Raw genomic sequence first — 22,115 nt, forward strand, 5'->3', positions numbered from 1 at the left:
CTCCAATCAGTGGTGCAAAGTGATCTCTGCCTGTGCTGTGGTTTTTGTTATCATAATAAGGAGAGGTGAATGAGAGGACGATGACATGTGAGGTTAGCCACATAACCTTGTGCTTCAAACCAGCTGGTTTGATGTCTGAGTTTCCCTTTGTTTTGATAAATATAATCTGAACATCTTATCAGCAATGAGGTAAATACAAAATGTTTGAGCTTTTATCGTCCTGATGGAAGAATTTCTTCTTGATGATACTGTGTCAAACATGGGAGTCACTTATTACTTACTGAAGCAAAATTCTGGATAAAATTAAGTGATACCAATACATATGGGAAAGTGTGACTCTTGCTGCATGTCCCCTTCCTGCTGCCCTGGGCCTCTGGAGCTGCACACCAAAAGCTGCAGCAGCCTCCTATAGTTATATCCAAACAGCATATTGTGAATTTGTAGGACAATCAGACTAAAACACAAAACCCCGTCTTTTGTGGCAGTGTTGTTTCCTAGCCACCACCTCCATCTGTTTTTTACCTTCTCTGAGTAGCCTTTGAAGCTGCTGGACAATGCTAGCGCAGTTATGAGAGCTGTTGAGCTTTCAGTGGACTTGAAAGAGTTCCAGTGATTTTCTGCAAATTAAATGAAAATAAGTAACAGACTAAAGAGAGAGACTTCTTAATGTCTCCAAACTGGAGAAATAATTTTATCTTTATTAGGCAGAAGAGAGTCCACTGAGCCTCTTGGCCTCATGACACATCTGATGAGTTGTCCAAGCTTCACTGCGTTCCCTGGTTTGGAACACCTGCTGTCAGGTGCCTTCTTGCAAGGATTTCTGTGGCTTTTCACACCAAAAGCTCCCATCATTTACATTTGGTTCATGTAATTAATGGAAGGAATGTCAAGTTTTAACTTTCTGAATGTATTTTCAGTGATAAGAACATCAACTTAATTTTTTTTTTCACTCTTGAAATTCATATAAAGTCATTTAATAATCACTGACAGACAAGGTTGGTAATCCTCAACATTGAAAAGCTTAATAAGCAGATTTTAGTGGGATTTTCTTAAGCTTGAATTTTTAACTGCAGGTAGAAATTGAATGTTTTATTGAAATGTCAGTGAAAACAAAAAGAATTCAGAAAACCGCCATTTAATGTGTGCTTATTAACAGCATCTTTTAATAAATACGTGAAGAAATCTGAGAACAAAAAAAGCATTTTGACTCAAATAACCCAATAGCTCTTTTTCCAAAATTGTACAGGCCTACTGCAAAAGCTGATTAAATTGTGTTTTATCAAGAGATAGCCTTTTGTAGTTTCTGATATTTTTATCTCTTTGAATAGAATAAAACATGATTTTCACTTAAAAATTGTCATCCTTGATGGCTGGTAGTTCATATGTGTTTATTAGTTCAAGTGTTACATCTAATCAGATCATGTCTCCTAAGTCACACAGTCGCTGCTCAGACAGGAGACCTCTGAAGCGTTTGCACTGCTGGGAAAATCAAAAGATCAAGTGGCCAGCACGTGTCCTGCACGAGAGGTAGTCGCTATTGCTTCTCAGTACCAGAGATTTTCTGCTGGTGGAGCAGTCATCTTTCTGATGAAATTTAGAATTGGAATTAATGTCTTTTATGGTCATTGCCAGTGCAGTGTGGAGTTTGGCACCTACTGTTGGGAGCTTTCGGGTAGCTGCTGTGCCCCTGCTCTCACGTAGCTAAAAACAAGATGTTTGAGTAGTCTAGAGAGAAAAAATGGAGCAACTGGACCCTAATGGAATTTCTGTGTGTTTAGCAGGACAGCTGTAGTTCTGGGTGTTCTTCTTTCCTAGTACTGTAGTTTCCTCAGTCATCTGAAATGGAAGAGTCTAACCTAGAAAAAATTCGGAAAAGTTTAAAATAATGTGTCCCAGAGTCTTAGGAGCTGCAGGCTAAGTAAACAGAATCCCACCCATATAATTACTGCATATTAAATTATACATTTAGCAGCCAGTCTAAACATTTTTCCTTTTATCTTCACAATTTTTAATGTTCAAAGTCGGATAATAGCTGCACTCTGTTTCTTTCATATATCCTCCTTACCTTGCAGATCTTCCTTCTTTCTCAGCTTCTCTGCTAGGAGACAGGCACAGCCCTTTATACCTTCATCCTGAGCCCTCATGATGCAACTGTGGGATGGTTCATGCTCTTGGCCTACAGAGTATTCACAATGCAAGCACATTAAAATAGCAATAGTAGCAGAAATGTGGCCAGACCTGTTTTGTCTTCGAAAATGAAGCCTTGAAAAATAGTTATAGCTTCAGGAAGAAAGTGCCGAAGTTGCTAAGGAGGGCTTCTCAAATAAATCTTTCTGTTGAAAAGAAGCGCTTGTTATGAGTGCTACCTTGGCTTAATCCTCTCACTTTTGTTCCCTGTGATTTGTTTAATCTTCCTTCCTCACTTGGTTAGTTAGAGACCTGTTCGCATATGCTTGCAATCATAGATTGCTCCTTGCTTGTCCTCTTAAGTAAATTGGGTGATTTACATCTACGCTGCCAAAACTACATGGAATTGTTTATAAATCAGAGAAAGTAAAACCTTCCCTTTCCTCCTTTGGTCTTGAAGTCATATTTTAAGACACAGTAGGCTTTTAAATCTAAGCAAATACCTTTGGTTGTTGTTTCAGAAGTGTTTGGGATTCCCTACGGGCAGCACAGTTAGTTTTAATCAATAGAATTTATGTACGCCAATGTTGGGACCCCTTTTTAGATGTACTCTTCTGTGCTGTGTTTCATCCAACAGCTTCACAAATTGTAGTGATTTCTGGAATAAGTAGCTATGGGGAATTAATTGCCCCAATAGACTTTGAGGAATTTGTCATTTTACCCTTTTAACTTAAGCAAGGAAATAATACTTTCCACAAATATGTTCAATATGAAAACCTGAAAATAATACATATTCTATTTGTTTTCAGCTACTTGAGAGTTTATTTGCCCTTGATAGATAGTAAAATTGTGAGGGTAGTCACATATCTTTTACATATAACTACAGTTCTGAATTTGAATTCTACTTTTTGCAAGTACTCATTTACCTTCTTCTGCTTTAGTGAGTATTCCTGTGGCAAATTAATTGTGTGAGTGTGTGAAAATACCACGGTAGGACATGGAGAACAAGAAAAAAGTAGGCACAGTTGCAATGCAATGCTTTTAAAAATTAAGATGGAATTTCATTCTTATTTTGCAGATTTTGCCCAAATTACTTGGAAAAAAACTCATAAAATCCAAAGCCATGTCCCTCATGCCTCTTATGCAATTCAGAGTTACATGAGTCGCATACATTTCATGTCTGGTCTTTATGTACAAAGTAAATATTTCAAATGTAAACAATATAAATACATTTATATATATATATGTCTTTGTTAAGTCCATATCCCTTTCCTTTTAATGGAATTCTGTAGATAGAGGTTGTGGATTTTTGTTTGTCTGCACTTACTTAGAAAATACTTGGTTTACAAGTGACACTCTCTTGCATTTACACAGACATTTCTTTCCCGATATCTATAAAATTCTTACAGTGTAGGTGAAGGTTGCTGTGACTATTTTATAACTGGGAGAAAGAAAACTGTTTAATGTCTCAGTAGAGCTGATGAATAAAGTACATTTTATATATATATATATATATATATATATCTTTTTTAATATATATAAATATATATATGTTATAGGAAAGCTTACCTACATTGAAAGGTGGTATATATCCCACTTTGAATATATTAATGTATTTATGATATATGAATTTTTCATTTTATTGTTTTACTTTGCAAATCAAAGAGCTATTCTATTTCCAGTATCATTTAATCTCAGACGTGGGCAGGAGGATCACAAAGGTCATTTTCAATTTGTCAGTGTGCTCCATTAAGGATCACTCAGGTAATCACTAGTTTCCATGACACAAAGAGAAAAGAGACAGCATAAAGAAAAATGTTTGTTCCAATTCCCTGAACCTGTACATCCCTGAAATGTGCTGCCAACATGGAAAACGTGAACACTGCAGGTTCAAAGGAATGACCATGGAGAACATTTTCTGCTGTAGAGTGTTTTTTTCAAGTAAGTGGTCACAGATAGTCACTGTCTTGAGTGTCATGAGGGCAGCAAATCAGCTCCCCAACTCTGTCTCTCTTAATACCTCTTGCCCCAGAACATGCACAGCTGCACTTTGTTGGCCAAACTTTGCTGAAGGAGTGAGGATCTTTAGACTTGGGAAAAATCCTGATGCCATTGAAATAAAGAAGAGTTTTGAGGTGGATTTCTCTGGAGACAGGATTTCACATTTTGCATGGTGCTCTCAATTACATATGGCTGCATTAGGAAATCTGAATTGCCAATGTTGAGCTCAAGGATTTTGGATTAAGAGCTGTTGGAAGCTTTACCTCATTTTTAAACATGAGTGTAGCCTATATCACTTGTAGTGATATAAAGAAATGGTTAACTCAGACTTGAAACACTGGGCTGTGTTTGGGGGAAATCAATTAAATCAGCTCACTCTGTGACTCTGAAATGAGATATGATTATGTTCAAATCCAAGAGGAAGCAGCCGTACCACCTACTATGCCAAAGCCTTTTTAAAACTAGTCCTAATCTCAGCTTCCTGCTTTATCATCATACTGCTATTCCCAGAGACCATGAGTCTCTGGGACTTCATTTATAGAACTGCTTCTGTGGCCTCTCCTAAACTCATTTCTACTTCTTGCTCCTGTAGCTTCTCTCATACGTCTGTTATTATTTGTGTGAAGTAGCTCCTCTTTTATTTCAATCATTCCAGAAAATTCAGCCTTTAAGGGGGGGTTGGAGAGGAGGGAGAGCAAGTTTTATTTTATTGTACTGTTTTACCATTCACCTTATTTATATTTTTCTTCTCAGAAAACCAAAAGGGATGTAAATAACTTTGATCAAGACTTTACACGAGAAGAACCAGTATTAACACTAGTGGATGAGACAATTATAAAACAAATCAATCAAGAAGAATTTAAAGGGTTCTCTTATTTTGGAGAAGAGCTACTGCCATAGACAACATTAGGCTGATGGATGAATGATGCTACAAGAAGTGATTCTGAAGACATCATCAAATTACTGAGACTCAGTAGATCAAGAACTACTTCTTTTACCCTGAGCCCATATCCCGAGTTAAAATATATATTTATTGTTTTTTTCCTTTAATCTTCTGACCTGAAAGCACTCTTAATTTCTGTCTCACAAAGCAATGCAAAATAATTTTGTATCAGAAATTGTGGATGTAACACACTGCCATATATTTGCAACTTTTCTTTTATTCCTAAGAATAGGAATTCCTAGAGGACAAAATTGCATCTTTTCCATAGGAAATGGAGCTATGCTTTTGAAAGCAATTTAGCAGACCACGTTCTGTAATCATAATTTTTAATTAAGCTAAGAAGGTGAGAACTGTTTCTTCTGCAGTGGTGGTTATGGTGAGATCTGTACTCAGATGCCCTTTGGAAAGCAAAATCTGCCTTCATGGAGATGTAATCCTCAATTATTCATTTTTTGTGGAGAGGTACAAGCTATGAACTAGTCCAGAAAAAGAAGCACATCAGTTAAGGCTTTCAGTGAACTTCCTCATACAATATAAAGGAAGCTCTTAGGAATAAGAGACAAAAAGATAACTGAAATTTTATTTAAAGCAAGAAACAGATGCTACATGGATAGATATTAAAGGGCTAAAGAATAAAAAGCCTACAGTACTTTAACTCAGCTATATATAGCTATTTTACTGTTTTTCAGACAATTTGGTGTACTATCCATGTTACCAAATTTAATATCCTTTTAAATGAACCATTAATGTGACGGCAAGCTTGCAAATGTTTACAGTTAATTTTGCATAAAAATTAATTATAAACATTATAAATTTGCCTTTTCCATAGTAGCTAAGTTGGTAAATAATTTCTTATTTATATTTATTTTCTCAGCAGTGTGTTACTTTTGCACACTTTTACAAAACCATAATACTACTGTGTTTGTTGGGTTTTATGTTTAAAATCTAAAGAGAAATCTGCTTTTAGAAGACACAAAATACAGCTACACATGCATTATGTGGAAATGTGTTAAAAAACTGAAGATCAAACATTCACAAACTGACATTATTGAAAGCTGTAAATTGTTTTGGGTTTTTTTTTGTGTATGAATTGAAATGGTAACTCATGTGGACAATATTACTAATGTGAAGTTACCTCCTGTAGATACGCAAACAGTGTTATGTACTTATATTTCCAGGAGTATCCTGTGATTTGGTTTTGGTTTTAATCTTGTTTTTTTTTTTTTTGTTGTTGTTTTTTTTTGTTTGTTTGTTTTTGGTTTTTTTTGGGGGGTTTTTTGGGGGTTTTTTTGGTTTTTTCTGCTTACTGGCTACATCATGACCTTTATGCCTGAGGTCATTTTATTATATATTTTACTGGACTGAGTGAGCGGTCATTGGAATCCATTTTAATTGTTGCACATGGATTTCCAGCTGCACAAAAATATATATACTTGTGATTGGCAAAGTGGCACTAAAGAAGCTTTTTTGCCTTTTGTACAGGTGAGATTTTGTATATAGTGTTTGCTGCAAGGCCTGTGGAATTCATTGAATATAGAGGTATCAACTGCTGCATGTTCAGGCATACTATTAAAATGTTAGTCTATGAAAGAATAATTATAATAATGTCCATGTGCAATACTCTTGTATGTGTATTGGTTCAAGTTACTGTCAGAAAGATGAGGTTTTTGTTATAAAAGACATAGACGTATATTAAGCTATACTAAATCTCTTGTATAGTTCTCTTCAACTCTATTATGACATGATAGAGCTCAGAAAGAGAAAGGAATGTTACAAATCATGGTGGACAAAGTGTGAATCATTGGCTTTAAGAGATAATCTTGGTCTCAAGCAGATGAGTTAGTTTGTGTCAGTTTTGCATCTGGCTGCTCATAGCCTGTTACTGATGACACCATTCAGTTCCATTTTGTTTTGTTTTTAAAACTCAGGTGTAATTATTATATATATTCTTATGATTATTTCAAAATATTAAATATTATGATATATCAATTAATGTGTTGTCTGGCCTACAAGTGTAATAAGGATCAAGCCTTTAGTTTAATTTAATTTATCTTCAGTAATCTTTTGTACTGGGAAAAGACTAGCTTCTGGAGCTGAGTACCAGCACAGAAACATCTTAATGATTGCATCATCTCAATGTTTAAATCTCTTTCTCTCTTAGAAATATATTGTAGAGCTGCCCATCAATTTGTGTCTCGCCACTGGCTCTGTTTATTTCTCATCACGGTTAGCTTTTGACATCCAGGCAAGAACTGATCACAATGCTAAGGCATTCTTTTCCATGGGTGAGTAGACTGCTAGGAAGGCAAGGTATGGGATCGTGCACTACTGTTCGTCCAACAAGGGGCCTTTACACAGAGCTCTGAGCATTTATTTTGAAGGAATAAAAGCATCCCAAAAAGCTGTTGTGCAGAAGCTATGTAGTCTGTATTCCCCTTTCTAACACGAAAATAATTAGCAGATGTTCATATGTCAAGAGGCCTCAGCACCTGCAGTGCTGGGTAGGATGCTAAGAGAAAAGTGAAGGAGATAGAAACTATTGCATGGGCAGATATTTCATCCCTATGAATAGTTAGATCCTCTGCCTTGGTTTTACATCAGAAGGTCTGTCTGTTACCTTGAACATTTTTTAAAGATAACTCTTAAGAAAGGACATTCTGTTACATTTCTGCCTGTTCTGTAGAATCCTTTCTGTTCCTTCTTTGTAAAATGAGTGCAAAATGCCAAAATTATTATTCATAATAATAATTGTAAAGAATACATTGTTTCTTGGTTTTCCTCCCAAACAGACTTTAAAAATGGAAATAAATTTTTCTCCGTAGGGTGAAAAATAATTCTCTCCAAATAGGCCTAAAAATTACCTCTTTTTAAATTATGTGCAGAATAGTTCTGGCTAAATATAAAATGTATTCAGTTGGGGGGGTAGGGTTTTTTTTTTTTATTGTGAGGATTTATTTGTACAGAATTTTTTTCTTATGGATGTAATTTGAATCTCTTGCCACTCATTAGTGTTATTTCATCGTAAACATTATTACTGTGCCAAATGTACTGTACTCAAAAGGATGTGAATGTGTATTGTTTTGGAACCTAATAAATACAATGATGTTAAATCTTATTTTTTTCCCCAAAGTTTTCCTGAGTATTTCCTAATGAGGAAGAAAGATGAAGAATGAGTATTTTTCCTCTTATGTGTTGTACAAAATTTCGTAAGCTTGTCTTTTAGGAAGGATTTGCTAACAAGAGCCTCACCTGTGAAGCACTAAACACTCCAAGAAAAACACAGGTAACAGTGTGTGATCACTATTTTTCTTGGGTAATACAACATTTACCTCAAAACCACCATGCAGGTGAGTTTACATATTTTTTTCTGCTTACTGGCTACATCATGTTCACTGAGTTCTGACTGATCCCAGCATTCTGCTGAGCTGCGTTGTTAAAACTCATTTCAGTAAGGCACTTGGAGTACAAACACATTGCACTGCTTTAGTCTCTCATTGGATTGAATAGAGGGATTAATAGTGTGCATAAGTTTAGTTAAGGGCCATAGAGCTTATTAAATTATTTAATTAACTTAATATGTCAATTGACTGAAATATTTTATTATTTCATCATATTTCAGTTTGCACCTTAAATATTTTCCAGTTCCATGGTCTGAAATTCTTAAATTCAGTAGATCAGCTATCAGCATACTCTGGCAGTAAATCCAGTTAACAACCTCCAGTTAGTATACCTAAGTAGTAGGTATACTAACTAGCTTTTAAAAAAAAATTAAAATTTTGGTTGTGTTTTTTGTTCAAATTGCAGCTTTTGCATAAACATCCATTTTTTTTTTCTTTATGCTGAGTCTTCTCAAAGTCACTGAATGTGTTTGGTGCCTATGAGCATATTCCAGTTCCTGTGTGTTGACAGCATTTGCACAATCATTGTCACACAGATTTTACCAGTTAAACAACCATGTAACTTGGATTTTCTGGCTGTGTGTTGCAGCCTTACAAGCATATGATGGCTTAACTTTATCTCACAAACAATAAGCATCACTGGTCTCCAAACAGATCAATTCATATCATGTTTTCTTGTAATGCTGTAAAACTGATGTCTGTTAGGAACAGTTTTTATCCTTGCTGACGGACTGCGGAATTTGGGAAGACAACAGTCCTTTGAGTTGCAGTCTCACTGGCTGTCCATGTTATAAATGTGGTCCTAAATGTTCAGGAAGAGAGTGTCAGCAGGAAGTATCTCTCTGCTTCTGTGGCCTTCCAAAGACAGGAGCTGTCAGATCATTTTATAATCAAAAAGATTTTTGTTATAAAATCCTGGTAGTCTAGTAAGTTACATGATTAAATCAATATGAAACTTTCTTTTGATTAGTTTTGATAATCAGTTTTGAACAATCTCAACTTCTGGCATGCAAAAACATTCTGTGGGAAAGAGCTACACTACTCAACTAACAATTTGGTTTAAAATTACCTATATTTGTTTATTCTGACCCAATCATAAGTCCATTTCATGCTGCCTGCATCTTTATTTGAAAGAGAATAAATAACTTTTTGCTATTCACCTTTTTTCATGCCACTCAGAATTTTATAGATCACTGATACATCCTCCCTCAGCCATTTCTCTTTCAGACTGAAAAGTCTTGCCCTGTCTGTCAAAAGGCTTCCTCAAGACACATCCCATATTTTCGGTCATCTGTATCAACTTTCACTGAATTATTTCTAGTTCTACTGTATCCCTTTTGAAGACAGGGAGTAGAATTACATGTAATTTTCAATTGTGGATGTGGTGTGGATTATTACAATGAATACTGTGTTTGGTTTTGCTTTCTGTTACATTTTTACATTTACTTTTCTTAATCCAAGTTTGTTCTCAGTTATTTCACAGGCTGTCCCAGATTAGAGTCAGTTGTAAATCTAATATGCATGCTTTCTGTCTGGTCATCCAGTCATAATCAAGACAGATTCTGTCCAGGACACAATGAAAATAGTGAAATAGGAATTTAGCAAGTTGCAAATGCTCCTTGATGCAGGCTTCCGTTTGAGCAGTAAACCTTTGATGATCACCTTCTCAGTATGGTTTTCCTGCTGTTCTCATACTCCCTATATATAGCTATGTTTAGACTGTCTTTCCCTAGCTTGCTTATATTGTATGTAACAAATATTTTTCCAAAATCAAGATCCAGGACATGCTCTACTCCCCTTCTATCAATACAAGCTCCTACTGTGTTCTGGAGTACACAGTATCCCTTCTTTTGACCTGTTAGCTACAGTGAAGGGGAGGAAGATAAAGGTTTTCTTAGCACGTTGGGAAAGTGCATGTATGTGCCAAAATAGTTTCCACTCTGTCTTTCCTTTTACCTCATCATTGCTGTAGAATCAGGAGATAAGAGCAACAGCTTAAGTTGAAACTCAAATTGCCGCTATAAATATTGTGAAATGATTATGCAAGACTATCCAAAATTTGGAAAAGCATTAAAGAACTTTGGTGTTTGTACACAGATGTTTAATCCTTGGAAAAAATCAATTAGGAAAAAAGTCATTGACCTGGAGTCTATTGCTGGTCTGGGCACTGGATTGAGAACTGAATTGGGCATTGCATACACTTGTCATCACTATTCAACACTACCAGTTTGATCTAGTGTCTTGTGTACTGAAGGAAGCAGCTTGAAGATAAGACTTGTAGTCACATCAAAAGTCAGGGCTGGGCTGAAGCTCATCTGTGCAGATGGGCACTCTCATTCCTCCAGACCTCTTAAGACAAAATGTTACCCAGAAGTGTCATGCATCTAGAATCAGTGCCACAGAGAGGAAAGGAAGGAGCAGAAGTCCTGCTTTTGGCCTGCACAAGCTGTTAGGTTAATTGGGTCATCTGATGTAACTGTACACTTGGAAACCTTTTAGGAGTATGCCAGATACTCCTCGGGTGGCAGTAAATGCACCTCTGCTCATACATCAGATGGAACATCAACATGAAGAAATGTGTCTAAATGTCAGAAATGCATTTTTTACTTGCACCTTCCCATAGCAAAAAAATTAGTGCAGTTGCCTAAGCAGCCTCCTGTTTCATTGACATAAGTGGTTTGGAGCTTGAGACTTCAAAATTGTGCAAAGGGAGAGATACTATTGTGGCCATTTTGCTAATCAAAAAACTGAAATTAGGTGCTATGATGGTGATTTGCTTCTTATTATGTTAGTATAAAGTCAGCAGAAGTGCTAGGAAAAGAGTATGAGTAAAGCTCACCAGTGCCCTAGTTGTCCTGGTGTTTCTAAGCACAAGGTGTTTTCAAAGCTGTGCTTTGGTGGTCTCCAGAGAAAGGGTATCACAGCTGCTTGGAGTCCCCTTCATTCCTCTTTGCAGTCAACAGTGGTGTCCACTCAGGTACAGCAGTTGGTGGAGGGCTTTAAGGTAACAGAGCACAGGGTCAGAATTAAATATTAGGAAGAAATTCCTTACTGTGAGGGTGGTGAGGCACTGGAAAAGCTTGCCTGGAGAAGTTGAGGACATCCCGTCCCTGGAAGTGTTCAAGTGTTGGATGGGATCCTGAGCAGCCTGGTCTAGTTGAAGGTGTCACCTGCCCATGACAGGAGATTTGGAATTAAATTATCTTTGAGGTACCTTCCAACCTAGGCCATTCTATTATTCTGTGCATAAGGGAGATGGAGGGCATTTTGTTTTACAATAGGATAAGCTCTTTATGGAAATAGTCACACCTAGGCAAAGTTTGAGAACCTCTGTGTTCTAGGAAAGCTATTTACTCAGAGTCTTGGTACATCAAAAATACATTTTCTGTTGATTTTTAGTTAATGGGCAGTGAGAAGTAGGCAAAGATATCAGGTCCATGGAGGCACATTTTTCTAAATAATGATATGGTTGATTAAGGTGAGGAGATTGAGGGTCAAAGAGATTATGCAGATCTTACTTAGGTAAATGTTTATGTTAGGGTGGGGATCATTGTCTTGTTCAGAAGGAAATTTAAGACCTTTAATATTTGCTTGCTGGAATAATGTGGAGACATTTTTCTTTGACTAAATTATATGCTAACCCCTTGCATGCTAGTGCATTGCAGCTGCACCCTCATTATCCTTCTGTAAAGGATAGGAGCTTGACTTCCTAGATCTTGAATTCTGTTGGATTGAGGCCTGATCATGGTTTATGGTGCTGCTCTACCAAAGTACAGGATTGTACGAAATCCCTCAAACACTTTCTAGCTGCTGACCTGCACCCCTGGGAATCCCAAGATCCATCCTCCTTGAGTTGTCTCGCTGGTAAACTGGTGTTCTAGGGCAGGGTTTATACCACACTTCTTCAAATATAGGGGCAACTTTTTAAGCAGCTGTCATCATGAATCTCTGTGTTTGGGCACTCTGAAATACAGCCTATGATGTGTGTTCCTGTTGCAATAGGACACGAAATAAAACAACGCGGACAGTGGAACTCTAAGGTAAGAAGAAAGGAAGTTTATTCTCTGACTCCAATATATATAGACTTTCAAAACTGACAGTGGATTGGAGTGGATGAAAGTGCCACCTTTCCAATGACACTAGACAAACCAACAGTCTATCAAATTTCTCCTCCTCCAAAAATGAATGTAAAACAATAATTATTTGCATAAAATTGTGTGAGAAACTTCATTACAAGAATGTAAACATCAGAAGGCTTAGAAGAACTTAGAAGAACAGGGCCACATGTTCCCATTGAAAGCATCTCTGCTTGTAGAGAGAGCCTGCCAAACGCATCGGTGTGTTCAGTCTACCAAATATGGGCCAAGAAGTGCAGATCCAAAGTCCACATTACAGTGAGTTCCTCTTGTTGATTGCATTGTCATCTTGCACAATAGATGCAGGATTGCTGTGACCATATGTTCCATTGCACGTCACCAGTGCAGCCTTGGTCAGCCAGCAGCTGCACAGGTACTGACTTTGGTGGGAGAAGAAATGGAAAACTGTGCAGAACACCAATATTCTGACAAGGTAAAGGGCTACAAAAGCAGCATTAAACCATCAGTTTTTAACACCACCAGACAGAATCTCCTTTCTCCAGAAGGAGTCAACTTACACAGAACATCCTGTCAATACACCCCTGTGTACTATCAGCCATTAGCCTTCCTAGAGGCCTGCACCGAGTGGTGAACTGCCAAGAGGCTCAGCTCAGTGACACTATCCTTTTTATCATTTGCTTGCTCAGTGATAAAAGCAGCACACTGCAGGAGCATTTTGCACTGGGTAGTATTGCTGCCATTGTGCATTTGGTTGTTACACTGAGAGATGATCTCCAGCTGCTAGACTTCAAATGTGAGAGCTTTACTGATGTTTTTGTTCTTGTTAATTTTCCTGCCTGTATTGGAAGAAGAGTCTGGGTGATGAAGAGGAGTGGAGAATATTAATTTTCATTTACTAAGCTGTCTAGAAATAATATGAACCACCCACACAGCTGAACAAGTAGATTTCAGAGCCAGAGAGGTTATCAACACCAATAAAAGTGCAGTTGTCATGTAGTTTAGACACTATGCATGGGCAAAAACCTTCTGGTATATTACTCATGCAAACTGAAAGTATTTCTATAACCTCTGACCCTGCTTGTAAACAGCAGATTCCAGGAATTCTGCTGGAAACCATACATTACTAAGGCAAAATTGTACTTAGCAATAAACATGCTTCCCTCAGTGAAAGAATCTGGAAGTGGAAGAATGCAAGACCTTGAGATGCACTGCTGATTGTGGGGAAACCGCTGAGACCATCTCCTGCCTAGCAGCTGGGAAAACACCCGTCCTTGCGGAGCTGCCGGTGGAAATGTGTAAAGCAGCCATGGCTGTTGTGCATGAGCACCTCGTTAACGTGCTATCAGGCCAGCACAGGGGCCGTGCAGTGACACACATGGCATCAAAGCTGCTCTGGCACCAAACGGGAAGTCATCGGAGGAGTTCAAAGAACTGAGTGGGACAAGAGGATGGATATGTTAATGGAAGCTGGAGGATGGAGAAGCAAGTAGGTGAGAATGGGAAAGACAGAAAACACAGTAGCAGTTTAAAATGAATAGTGGCCTTGGACCTGGAGAGGTTTCCAGTGATCAAAGAGAAGATTGCTGAAAGGTGATGGAGGAGAAAATGGGAATTTTGCATAGGAGGTAAACGTAGGAGGGAGCAAGAAGAATTCAAAGTGGATGACTGTGCTTCAACAATGTGAAGCACAAGCTACTTTTAGAATAGCTAGCATGGATCCCCTTACCTCAGCAGTGCAGCTGCATGTTCAGGTATCACCTGGCAGCTGAGGGAGGGAGTTGGCAACTCAACGTAGCTTCTGATTATATCACCAGGAGTAAAGAGTGATCTGTTTTAAAACTCATCCAGGGTGTTTTTACACAATTTGACCTATACTGGAGCCACATCTAAATGAAACCCCAAAGGTCGTCATGTCCATGAGAGAGAATAGAGCACGTGGTCTGTTCCATGAGGATTACAACTCTGCTACCATCTCCTTTCCAAAAGTACATTCATAGGGTCTTGCATTCAGCTTTTTCAAGAGAAGGGCATAATTTTTTAATCCAGTACAATGTTTTTGAAACACTGCATAAAACCCAAGTTTCATAGCCTGTGTGATAAAAATGTAGGGCAGATAAAAGGGTAGAGTTTTCTAAAAAAAAAAAAAAAAAAAAAAAAATGTGGCGGTGGATTGTTCTAGTATAAAATAGAATTAATCTGTTGCTGGTGGTGTATATTGGCGTTGTGTATGTCAACAAAAGGTAGGGAGATTATCAGGAAATTACCTAAAATGCCAGTTGATGGCTGTTAGCCCACTGCCATCATGTTGCTGCACCAAATGGACACACTGGGTTTTTTCAGTGTTGTCCTTCATGTACATTTAGCTATGCAAGAAAAACTTTTCATCTATTAAAGGTAATAAAGGCCAAAAAAAACCACAACCAAATATGAGATCTATTTAGTATCTAATTCATTTCTGTGTAGATGATAGAAATAAAGACTAAGTATTTTCTATATTTAGAATGTCTTTTAATTTATTGACATTCAGGTTTCTGAGTGCACAATTTTTCAGAATAGAAAATTTACATAATGTTACCGGTAGATCAAGCTGACAAAGGAGTGCTTGGCAAAATCTTGTTGTTTTTTAGTCCAGAAGTTCTTAGTAGTTCCAGTGTGCTGTGATAGCTATGCCAGCCTGTCAGGCCACGGTGGCTGAAAGAGGTGAGGATGTCCATCTCTCCCTGCTCTCATCCATGTGATCCCAGCTTTGTGGGCACTATGAGCTGGGATTCACATTTGCTAGATGTGCAAGGTGCTGTACTCCATTCCTCATCTTTGCTCATCAGGGCCCTGAAACTCCCTTAGGGGAAACGGAGTAGATCTGCACTCACTCTCATATTTACAACTTGTGGAGCCTATCTAACACACCCCCTGCGCAAAGGGGCAGTCACCCTTCCTGCCTCTTGCAGCTTCCTGTTTGCGCTGCTGGCTTTGTGCTGGCTCTGGCAATTCCCTGTCTCTTTTGAGGCAATCCAGCTTGCTAACCCCATAGGAAACAACTCGCTTTTTTCATTAATCACTACTCTGCTAATTTAGAAGTCTAAATTAGTTCATAAAAGGGTCAAGTGCATGCCAGACAATTGAAGGCAAGTGGTGTGGTTGTGGAACTGGGAATGCTAAGGTGGTAGAAGAAGGAAGGATTGTTCATTGGGGTGGCATAAGTAGGCGCTTCATCTTAAGTCACCTTACCATTTTTTAACTAAACAGGCTCAGGGGATACCATTGCAAAGGTGAGAATTAGCTAAGGGACAATCCTGTGCTGCAGGAAACCATGCTGATGAATCAGTGGTGTGTTGTCCTTCCTTGGAATCAGTGCTGTCCTGATGAATTATAGGATGCAGTTGCTGAAAATGTAGTGGTTCAAATGTAGCAATTGAAATGAGATATAAAGTCAAGTTCTTGAAAGGCAGGTTAAAGAAAAAGAAAAAGCACTAATAAGAAAGCCCACAGTTTTCAGGGAAAGTTCAATAGTAGGTTAAGTTATAAGACAAAAGTTAAAATTATTCACCCAGCAAAAGTGAAGAAAGAATTTTCAGTGGTTGCAGAAAAGTGTCTTGTCCTCAGGCAAGCAACCTTTGTTACCTCCAGGGCAGTAATCAATCTTTTCCCACTTGAACAAACACCACCCATCTGGGTGTGACCTATCAGGGTAGCCCTGTAGTCTTCACACTTGGACCAGAATCCAGAGATACGCTGGGGACTGTGTGAGCACAGGCACACATCCCTGCTGCCTGTGCCAGTCACCCAAAGGGATCTTACAGACTTGCAAAAGTGGCACAGATCAGGACCCACTCTCCTACCTCTTGGCTGTGGAAATTACAAATTATGGGGACAACAAAACTATAGCATTTTAGTAAAGGAGGTTTGTGGCTGAGTTGTTTTTTTTTTTTTAAACAGACATTCTTTGATCAATTTTCAAAGACAGAGACTCCAGGCAGATGTCGTAGATCAGTTTGTACCTCTGCAGCAATATTTAAAGAACTGAGCATGCTTTGTATTTCACCAAAAGAGACTATGAAATATCAGTTAGTTTGCTGAAACTTTGTTTTGCTTCTGTAATATCCATGGACTTGGATGGGACTTTACTAACCCTTTGCAAGCCATCAGCCCAAAGCTCAGCTGCAGCCTTGGCTAGTATGATGATGGGAGGTTGGGTGCAATTGTTTCAAGCAAGACAACTGAGAGTCTGGTCTGTGAGGTGCACAGCATCTTCAGGTCTCAGGAGAAAACAGAGTACTCAAATTCACTGGAGTGCAGGCATACAAGATGTGAAATTCAATGCTTCAATGAGCTCTGCAAAAACACTAACCTATTTGCAGCCCATTCTCCTCAATAATGTGTAAATTCAAAAGTTAGAAGCACTCTCTCTGACTGTTCTGCATGTGTCTTGATTAGGGTTTTGTCCATTTCTGGCTGTTTTGCTACTGATATTATGAATTTCTTTTTCCTTCAACCTAATTTTGTCCCTTCCCAGTCCCTCTATTTTTTTTACCCTCCAATTCATGTCAACATCTGGAGATTGAGCTGTTGGGTGAGATTTCATCCTGTGTTGGACAGTTTTACCTGTTGACCCAGTGCCTCCTGTGACTTTGGCTAAGATAATACAATTCATTCAGTGTCATTCTCAGCAGGAGCAGAGGAGAAATTGTTTCATTCCAGGAACACAGAACAATAATGATACAACCAAAATCAAATAAATGTAAACACAGAGCACTAGTTACCCACCAGCCACCATTTAATGCAGGTGAAAGGTAGGATGAATTTTCTTGGCTACCATCATCTGCCAAAACACACCCTGAAAGAACAGACACCCAATGCTGTGCTTTGAAAGTTTCAAAACTTGTGATCCAACTGTTAATATCCCCCAGACTGTAAATCACAGCTCTTCTAGCCTGCAAAATGATACCAGCTTAGTGCAGGCTCAGACTGAGCAAAAAGAGTTGCATCAGCCTCCAAAAACAGTACAGTAATTCATCTCTTTGATTTGGCAAAACGTTTTAATAGGTACAAACATGGATTGAAAGCAAATGTTGGCATTCTGCCTTGTTTTGCTACCTCATACACCTTTTCTTCCCCACAACCCCTTTTCATCCTCACTGCAAAAAGTAAGTACATTAAAGGAAAACAGATTTACCCAAATTACAATGCTGCATATGAGCTAGCCAGTTTTCATGTTATTGCAGTTAATAGCATGTGCTCTTGGAACACACCACTTTGGATATCAAAGAGGGATTTGATCAGAAGGCTAAGGGGTGTTCTGTGCAGCCACATTTGTCCCTCGGTTTACTTTGAAAGCTTGTTTCTATGTACAATAAAAGGAGCAATACACTTTTGTGCAACTGCTACCCAACACCCACAGTGAGTGATTATATGTGAAAGAAACTACTGATTCTCTTAGTCATCTTCTGTCACAGATGCCCAATGACCAAACACTAATCGAGTCTTTGAAACCTTTTTCAAGGTAGATCTATGCAAACAGGAGGGGAAAAAATTACTCCAAATACTTGTGGTTTTGTCGGTAGCTGCTGTGACTACTGATCAGTCCTCTGCTGTTCTTGGGAGACGAGAGATGTGTTTTGAGATTCACAGTGGAAAGAGATGAACTGGCCTTGCAAACTTCCCCCTTAATTGAGAGATCCCTATTGGTACTGCAACCACTGATGAAAAAACACATTGTGAGGATTTTGTTCTCCTGATGGTACTGTATATCATGGAAATAAAGAACAGGCCAGATTAAGTCTCCTGCTAGAGTGATTCCTCAGACTTATGACTTTGGGACCAGAAAGTCTCAAATACACTTGCCCCAAGTCTTAATGTACTTGTGCTGTAAATGCTCCAAAATCCTGACAGAAGAGTACAGTACCTGTACTGTACAGTACAGGTACTGTACAGTCCTGACAGTACCTTTTCTATCAAGCTGAGCTTGATAGAAAAGGTACTGTTTCAACCCCTTCTCCCCACAACTCCTGGAGTAAGGTCAGCACTCCACAACAGCTTTCCTTTTTCCTTGGGACCATGAGAGGAGGAAAATACTAATTTCTTATCCCAGCTCATGGGAGGATGAGGAGCACCCTGGCACTTGGTCTGCTGTTTTTAGATGACTGGTGGCCGTTTTCCTGATGGGTCATTCATGCTACTCCTTTTGCCAGTTTGTGCTGCTGGTGGAAGCCCAGCAGCTGCTTCCTCTGCAGGGTTTGAGTGTTTAGGTCTGCCTTCCTTGCATAGGCACCCTTCTCCCGTGCCCTGAGCAGAAGGAGCCTGGAACAGGGTGAGGTCAGTGCCTGTTTCACAGGGGCAGGTCCCCAGCAGAGCTGGGCAGCTGGGCACCAGTAACATTCCTGCACTGGGAAAAGTAAAGGAGTGATATGCTTGTGAGAGACCTGCAAGCTCAGTTTCCTGAGCCCTTGACAATGTTACTGGTCTGCGGTACTTGGGGCCATTTAGCCACGACTGATTGTGTCATATGCAGTGAGTTCTTGGTCTTGTCCCCCTTTATTTTTCTCACCTTCCTGTGCTTTTCTCTGGCCAATTGAAATTTGAAAGCTACAAAAAGAAGGAATTTTTACTAGGATCTATAAGTGCATCATTTTTCCTCTCATTGTGAGTATTAACATTGCTGATATCCATCAAATTTACTTGATGCTTGACATGTTGGTGTGAGTATATACAACTCTCCTTCCTGAGGATAGCTGAAGTGACAGATTTCATTGTTGGGTGTACAATAGGCATAAGTACAATGGAAAAGAAGGACTGGCAACTGTTATGGTGATATGTTTTCAAAAACATATGTTGTCATCTTTTTCTTTTGTGGGGTATGCAATGATAATTAGGAGTGGCAAAGCGAGCATCCGTTTGGCTGCTTCACAGTGATTCTGAGTTGCTGTTCCACAGCCTGTACCATCACCTTCCAGTGTCTGACACTGCAGTGAGTGTCTTCAGAAACCACATCTTTCTATTTCTGAAGCAGTGTGCAAAGACAACAAAGGAGCTGCTGATTCTAGGAACCAAAATCTAGCAGTCCTTACTTAGGTCAGCTCCAGATCCTCCAATTCTGTTCATTAAATGCCCACAGCATCTTCAACCCTGGAAATAACCTCAGGTTATTTTTTTATGTTCTCAGTTTTCTCTCTCCAGGCTTTTTCTCTACTCTGACATGAGCTTTCTGTGATGTTTCATGCCCATACCATACTGTGGTGGTAAAACTGCACTGATCATTCAATGACTAACCTGCAACTGAAGAATAATCTTTACCTTCCTGCTAAATTTGACTTGTATGCCCAATACAAGTCAAAATACAAAAAACTGCTGCAAGTCCAGATATAATTGATTGGTAATAAAGTACCACAGCCCCCTTGAAATAGTAATCTGTATTCTCTGCTGATAGCCATATTTCCCAGAAGCTCAGGACCCCACCATGGGGGGGAGGGGGAGGCTAATATGGTAGTTGCCCAAAAGTCTATTTCTAATCTCAAAAAAGAGCAAGCAGGTAGAAGAGAAAAAGCAGATGAAGGCATAGAGCGACTGTAATTGTAAATGTGGATTCAAAGCCAGTAACTGTCAGTACACTGAAGTGCTCAATGTGCATTACACAGAACTGAGAGGGATGTTGAAGGTGATGTTTATGAAACAAGAGTTGATCCCTCCTGTAAAAGGTAGTCTGGGAAGATAAAGCATCAGCACAGGAATCAGATTTTGGCAGGCTGGTCTTTTGATAGGAAAAAGATCACAAAAGGAGAGGGGAGCTGAGGCATGGAGAGCTTTCAGAGAAAAAAAAACAGAAATGAGGCCCCATTTCCATTTCCCTCACTGTTTAATTTTCTCCCCAAATGCCCTGCATGCCACATCACCTGATCATATTTTGCTCTCCAGCCTATCTCGCCACCACCATCCTACATGTTAAAGAAAAGGTGTGCTCCTGATTTTACATTCAATCCCTTAATGATTTGCTCATTCAGCCTCCACAAATGAAAGCTGTTTTCCTCCTTATGCATCACTGCCATACTCAGTAGTTTTTACTACCAGTAGCAATTTTCCTTGTGGAGGTGACCCCTCTTCCTACACTTGTGCTTGGGAGGTTTTTCCTTCCAGGCCAGAAGAGGCAGGTTGGGAGGGCTGGAACCTTGCTCTTGTCTCAGAAGCAGGTTGTTGAGCAGCAGTGTGGAGGTTACAGGGCTGTAAGGAGCTGTGCCAAAGCCACCACCAGCAGCTGTGGCTAGTGAGGGATGTGGTGTCCATGAGATGCCCTGAGCAAGTCCTGTGGCCAGGTGCTCAGTGCAGGAGGAGGTTTGGTGTGATCTCATCCCCGTCCTGGGACTGTCTGCATCAGGAATGCAGGTAAGGCTGCAAGAATTGCACTTGGTCTTGGTGGTGGTGGTGGTGTCAGGGACAGTGATGTGAATACTTCATGCAAGATCCGGTAAAATCCATCCTTTGTTGGGAAAAATTACTTAATTTTGGAATTTACCAGGAGAATTCAGTGCTCCCTTGGAAAAACCCTGATGTCAGGTATTTCCTTGCTACTGCATACAGTTAGTCTACATGAGCATTCAGGATTTCCAATGCTTTTCTAATATAATGAGGGTTCAGGGCTGTGTGTACCACAACTGTTTTTTGTAGAAACCTTAGGCTTCTGTTGTGTTGGACCTTGTTCAAGCACCAACTGTGTGCATGTTTCCAAAAAAAAAAAAAAAATTCTAGTTATCACTGCTACATACAAGCTTTTGAGAGCTCTGTGGTAGGATAAAATATGGTAAAAATAAGGCAAGTTAACTTAATTGTTATATCATGAAATTCATTTACTGCTATGTAATAAAGAAATCTGACATGGTACTAAAAAACTTGAATGTGTGAAGGCTTTACTACACATACAGCCTTCAGTCTCTCGCCTTGGTTACAGGCAACTGGCTTCCCATTTCACCTCACTATGTTGACACATAGGGTTATTTTTAACTATTCTTTTCATCTGAAAAGTGAAATTAAGAGAAGCTGGTGAAGACTGAATTGCATTTCAAGAAATAGACCTTGTCGTAAAGTAAGAAGTTCTTGGCTTCTGGTTTGCTGTATAACTTGGGTGAATTCCTATGTGTGTTTTGGATCAGACTGAGCCCTGTAAGTCAGTCTGTTTTGTATGATTTCAGTTGTAAAGAGGCAAAAGCTATGAGATGGGATTTCATAAAATCATCCTATTCTTGCCACTTTCTCATGGAGATGATGAGAAAGCAGAGGAAGGAGCGGTAGGTGAGGATTTTGTGGATTTTAGCAGTTCCACAGAGGCAGAGGGAGGTTGGTGAGGTTAGAAACAAAGACAATTGGGATGGGCAGGGCTGTGTTTCATCATAACTGTATTAAAAAACCATTTATTACCAATGAGTCTCTGTCTCTTTCAAGAATTGAAATGTAATTAATGAACAAAGGTTCATTTCTGTTGGTTTATCCTTAGTTTAACAGCAAAGGTTTCCCTTTTGTAAGAGGAGGTGCAATGTTTGATTGTGCCTCTGTGATTATCCTTAC

The 22,115-nt window shown here is 39.1% G+C and overlaps 1 protein-coding gene across 1 annotated transcript in view; it reads left to right on the top strand.

Moving 5' to 3' along the window:
* The window catches only part of PRKCE (protein kinase C epsilon), a 282,922-nt gene extending 276,618 nt beyond the window's left edge, over positions 1–6,304 (top strand). The window contains exon 15 of the mRNA XM_041477134.1: positions 4,882–6,304. Within this exon, the coding sequence (XP_041333068.1) occupies positions 4,882–5,028 (147 nt within the window). The 3' untranslated portion in view covers positions 5,029–6,304. The remainder of the gene's footprint in view (positions 1–4,881) is intronic.
* The last annotated feature ends 15,811 nt before the right edge of the window (positions 6,305–22,115 follow it).

This window comes from Pyrgilauda ruficollis, unplaced genomic scaffold (assembly GCF_017590135.1).
Source record: "Pyrgilauda ruficollis isolate IOZ18807 unplaced genomic scaffold, ASM1759013v1 scaffold4, whole genome shotgun sequence".
In the NCBI taxonomy this organism is placed as follows: Eukaryota; Metazoa; Chordata; class Aves; order Passeriformes; family Passeridae; genus Pyrgilauda; species Pyrgilauda ruficollis.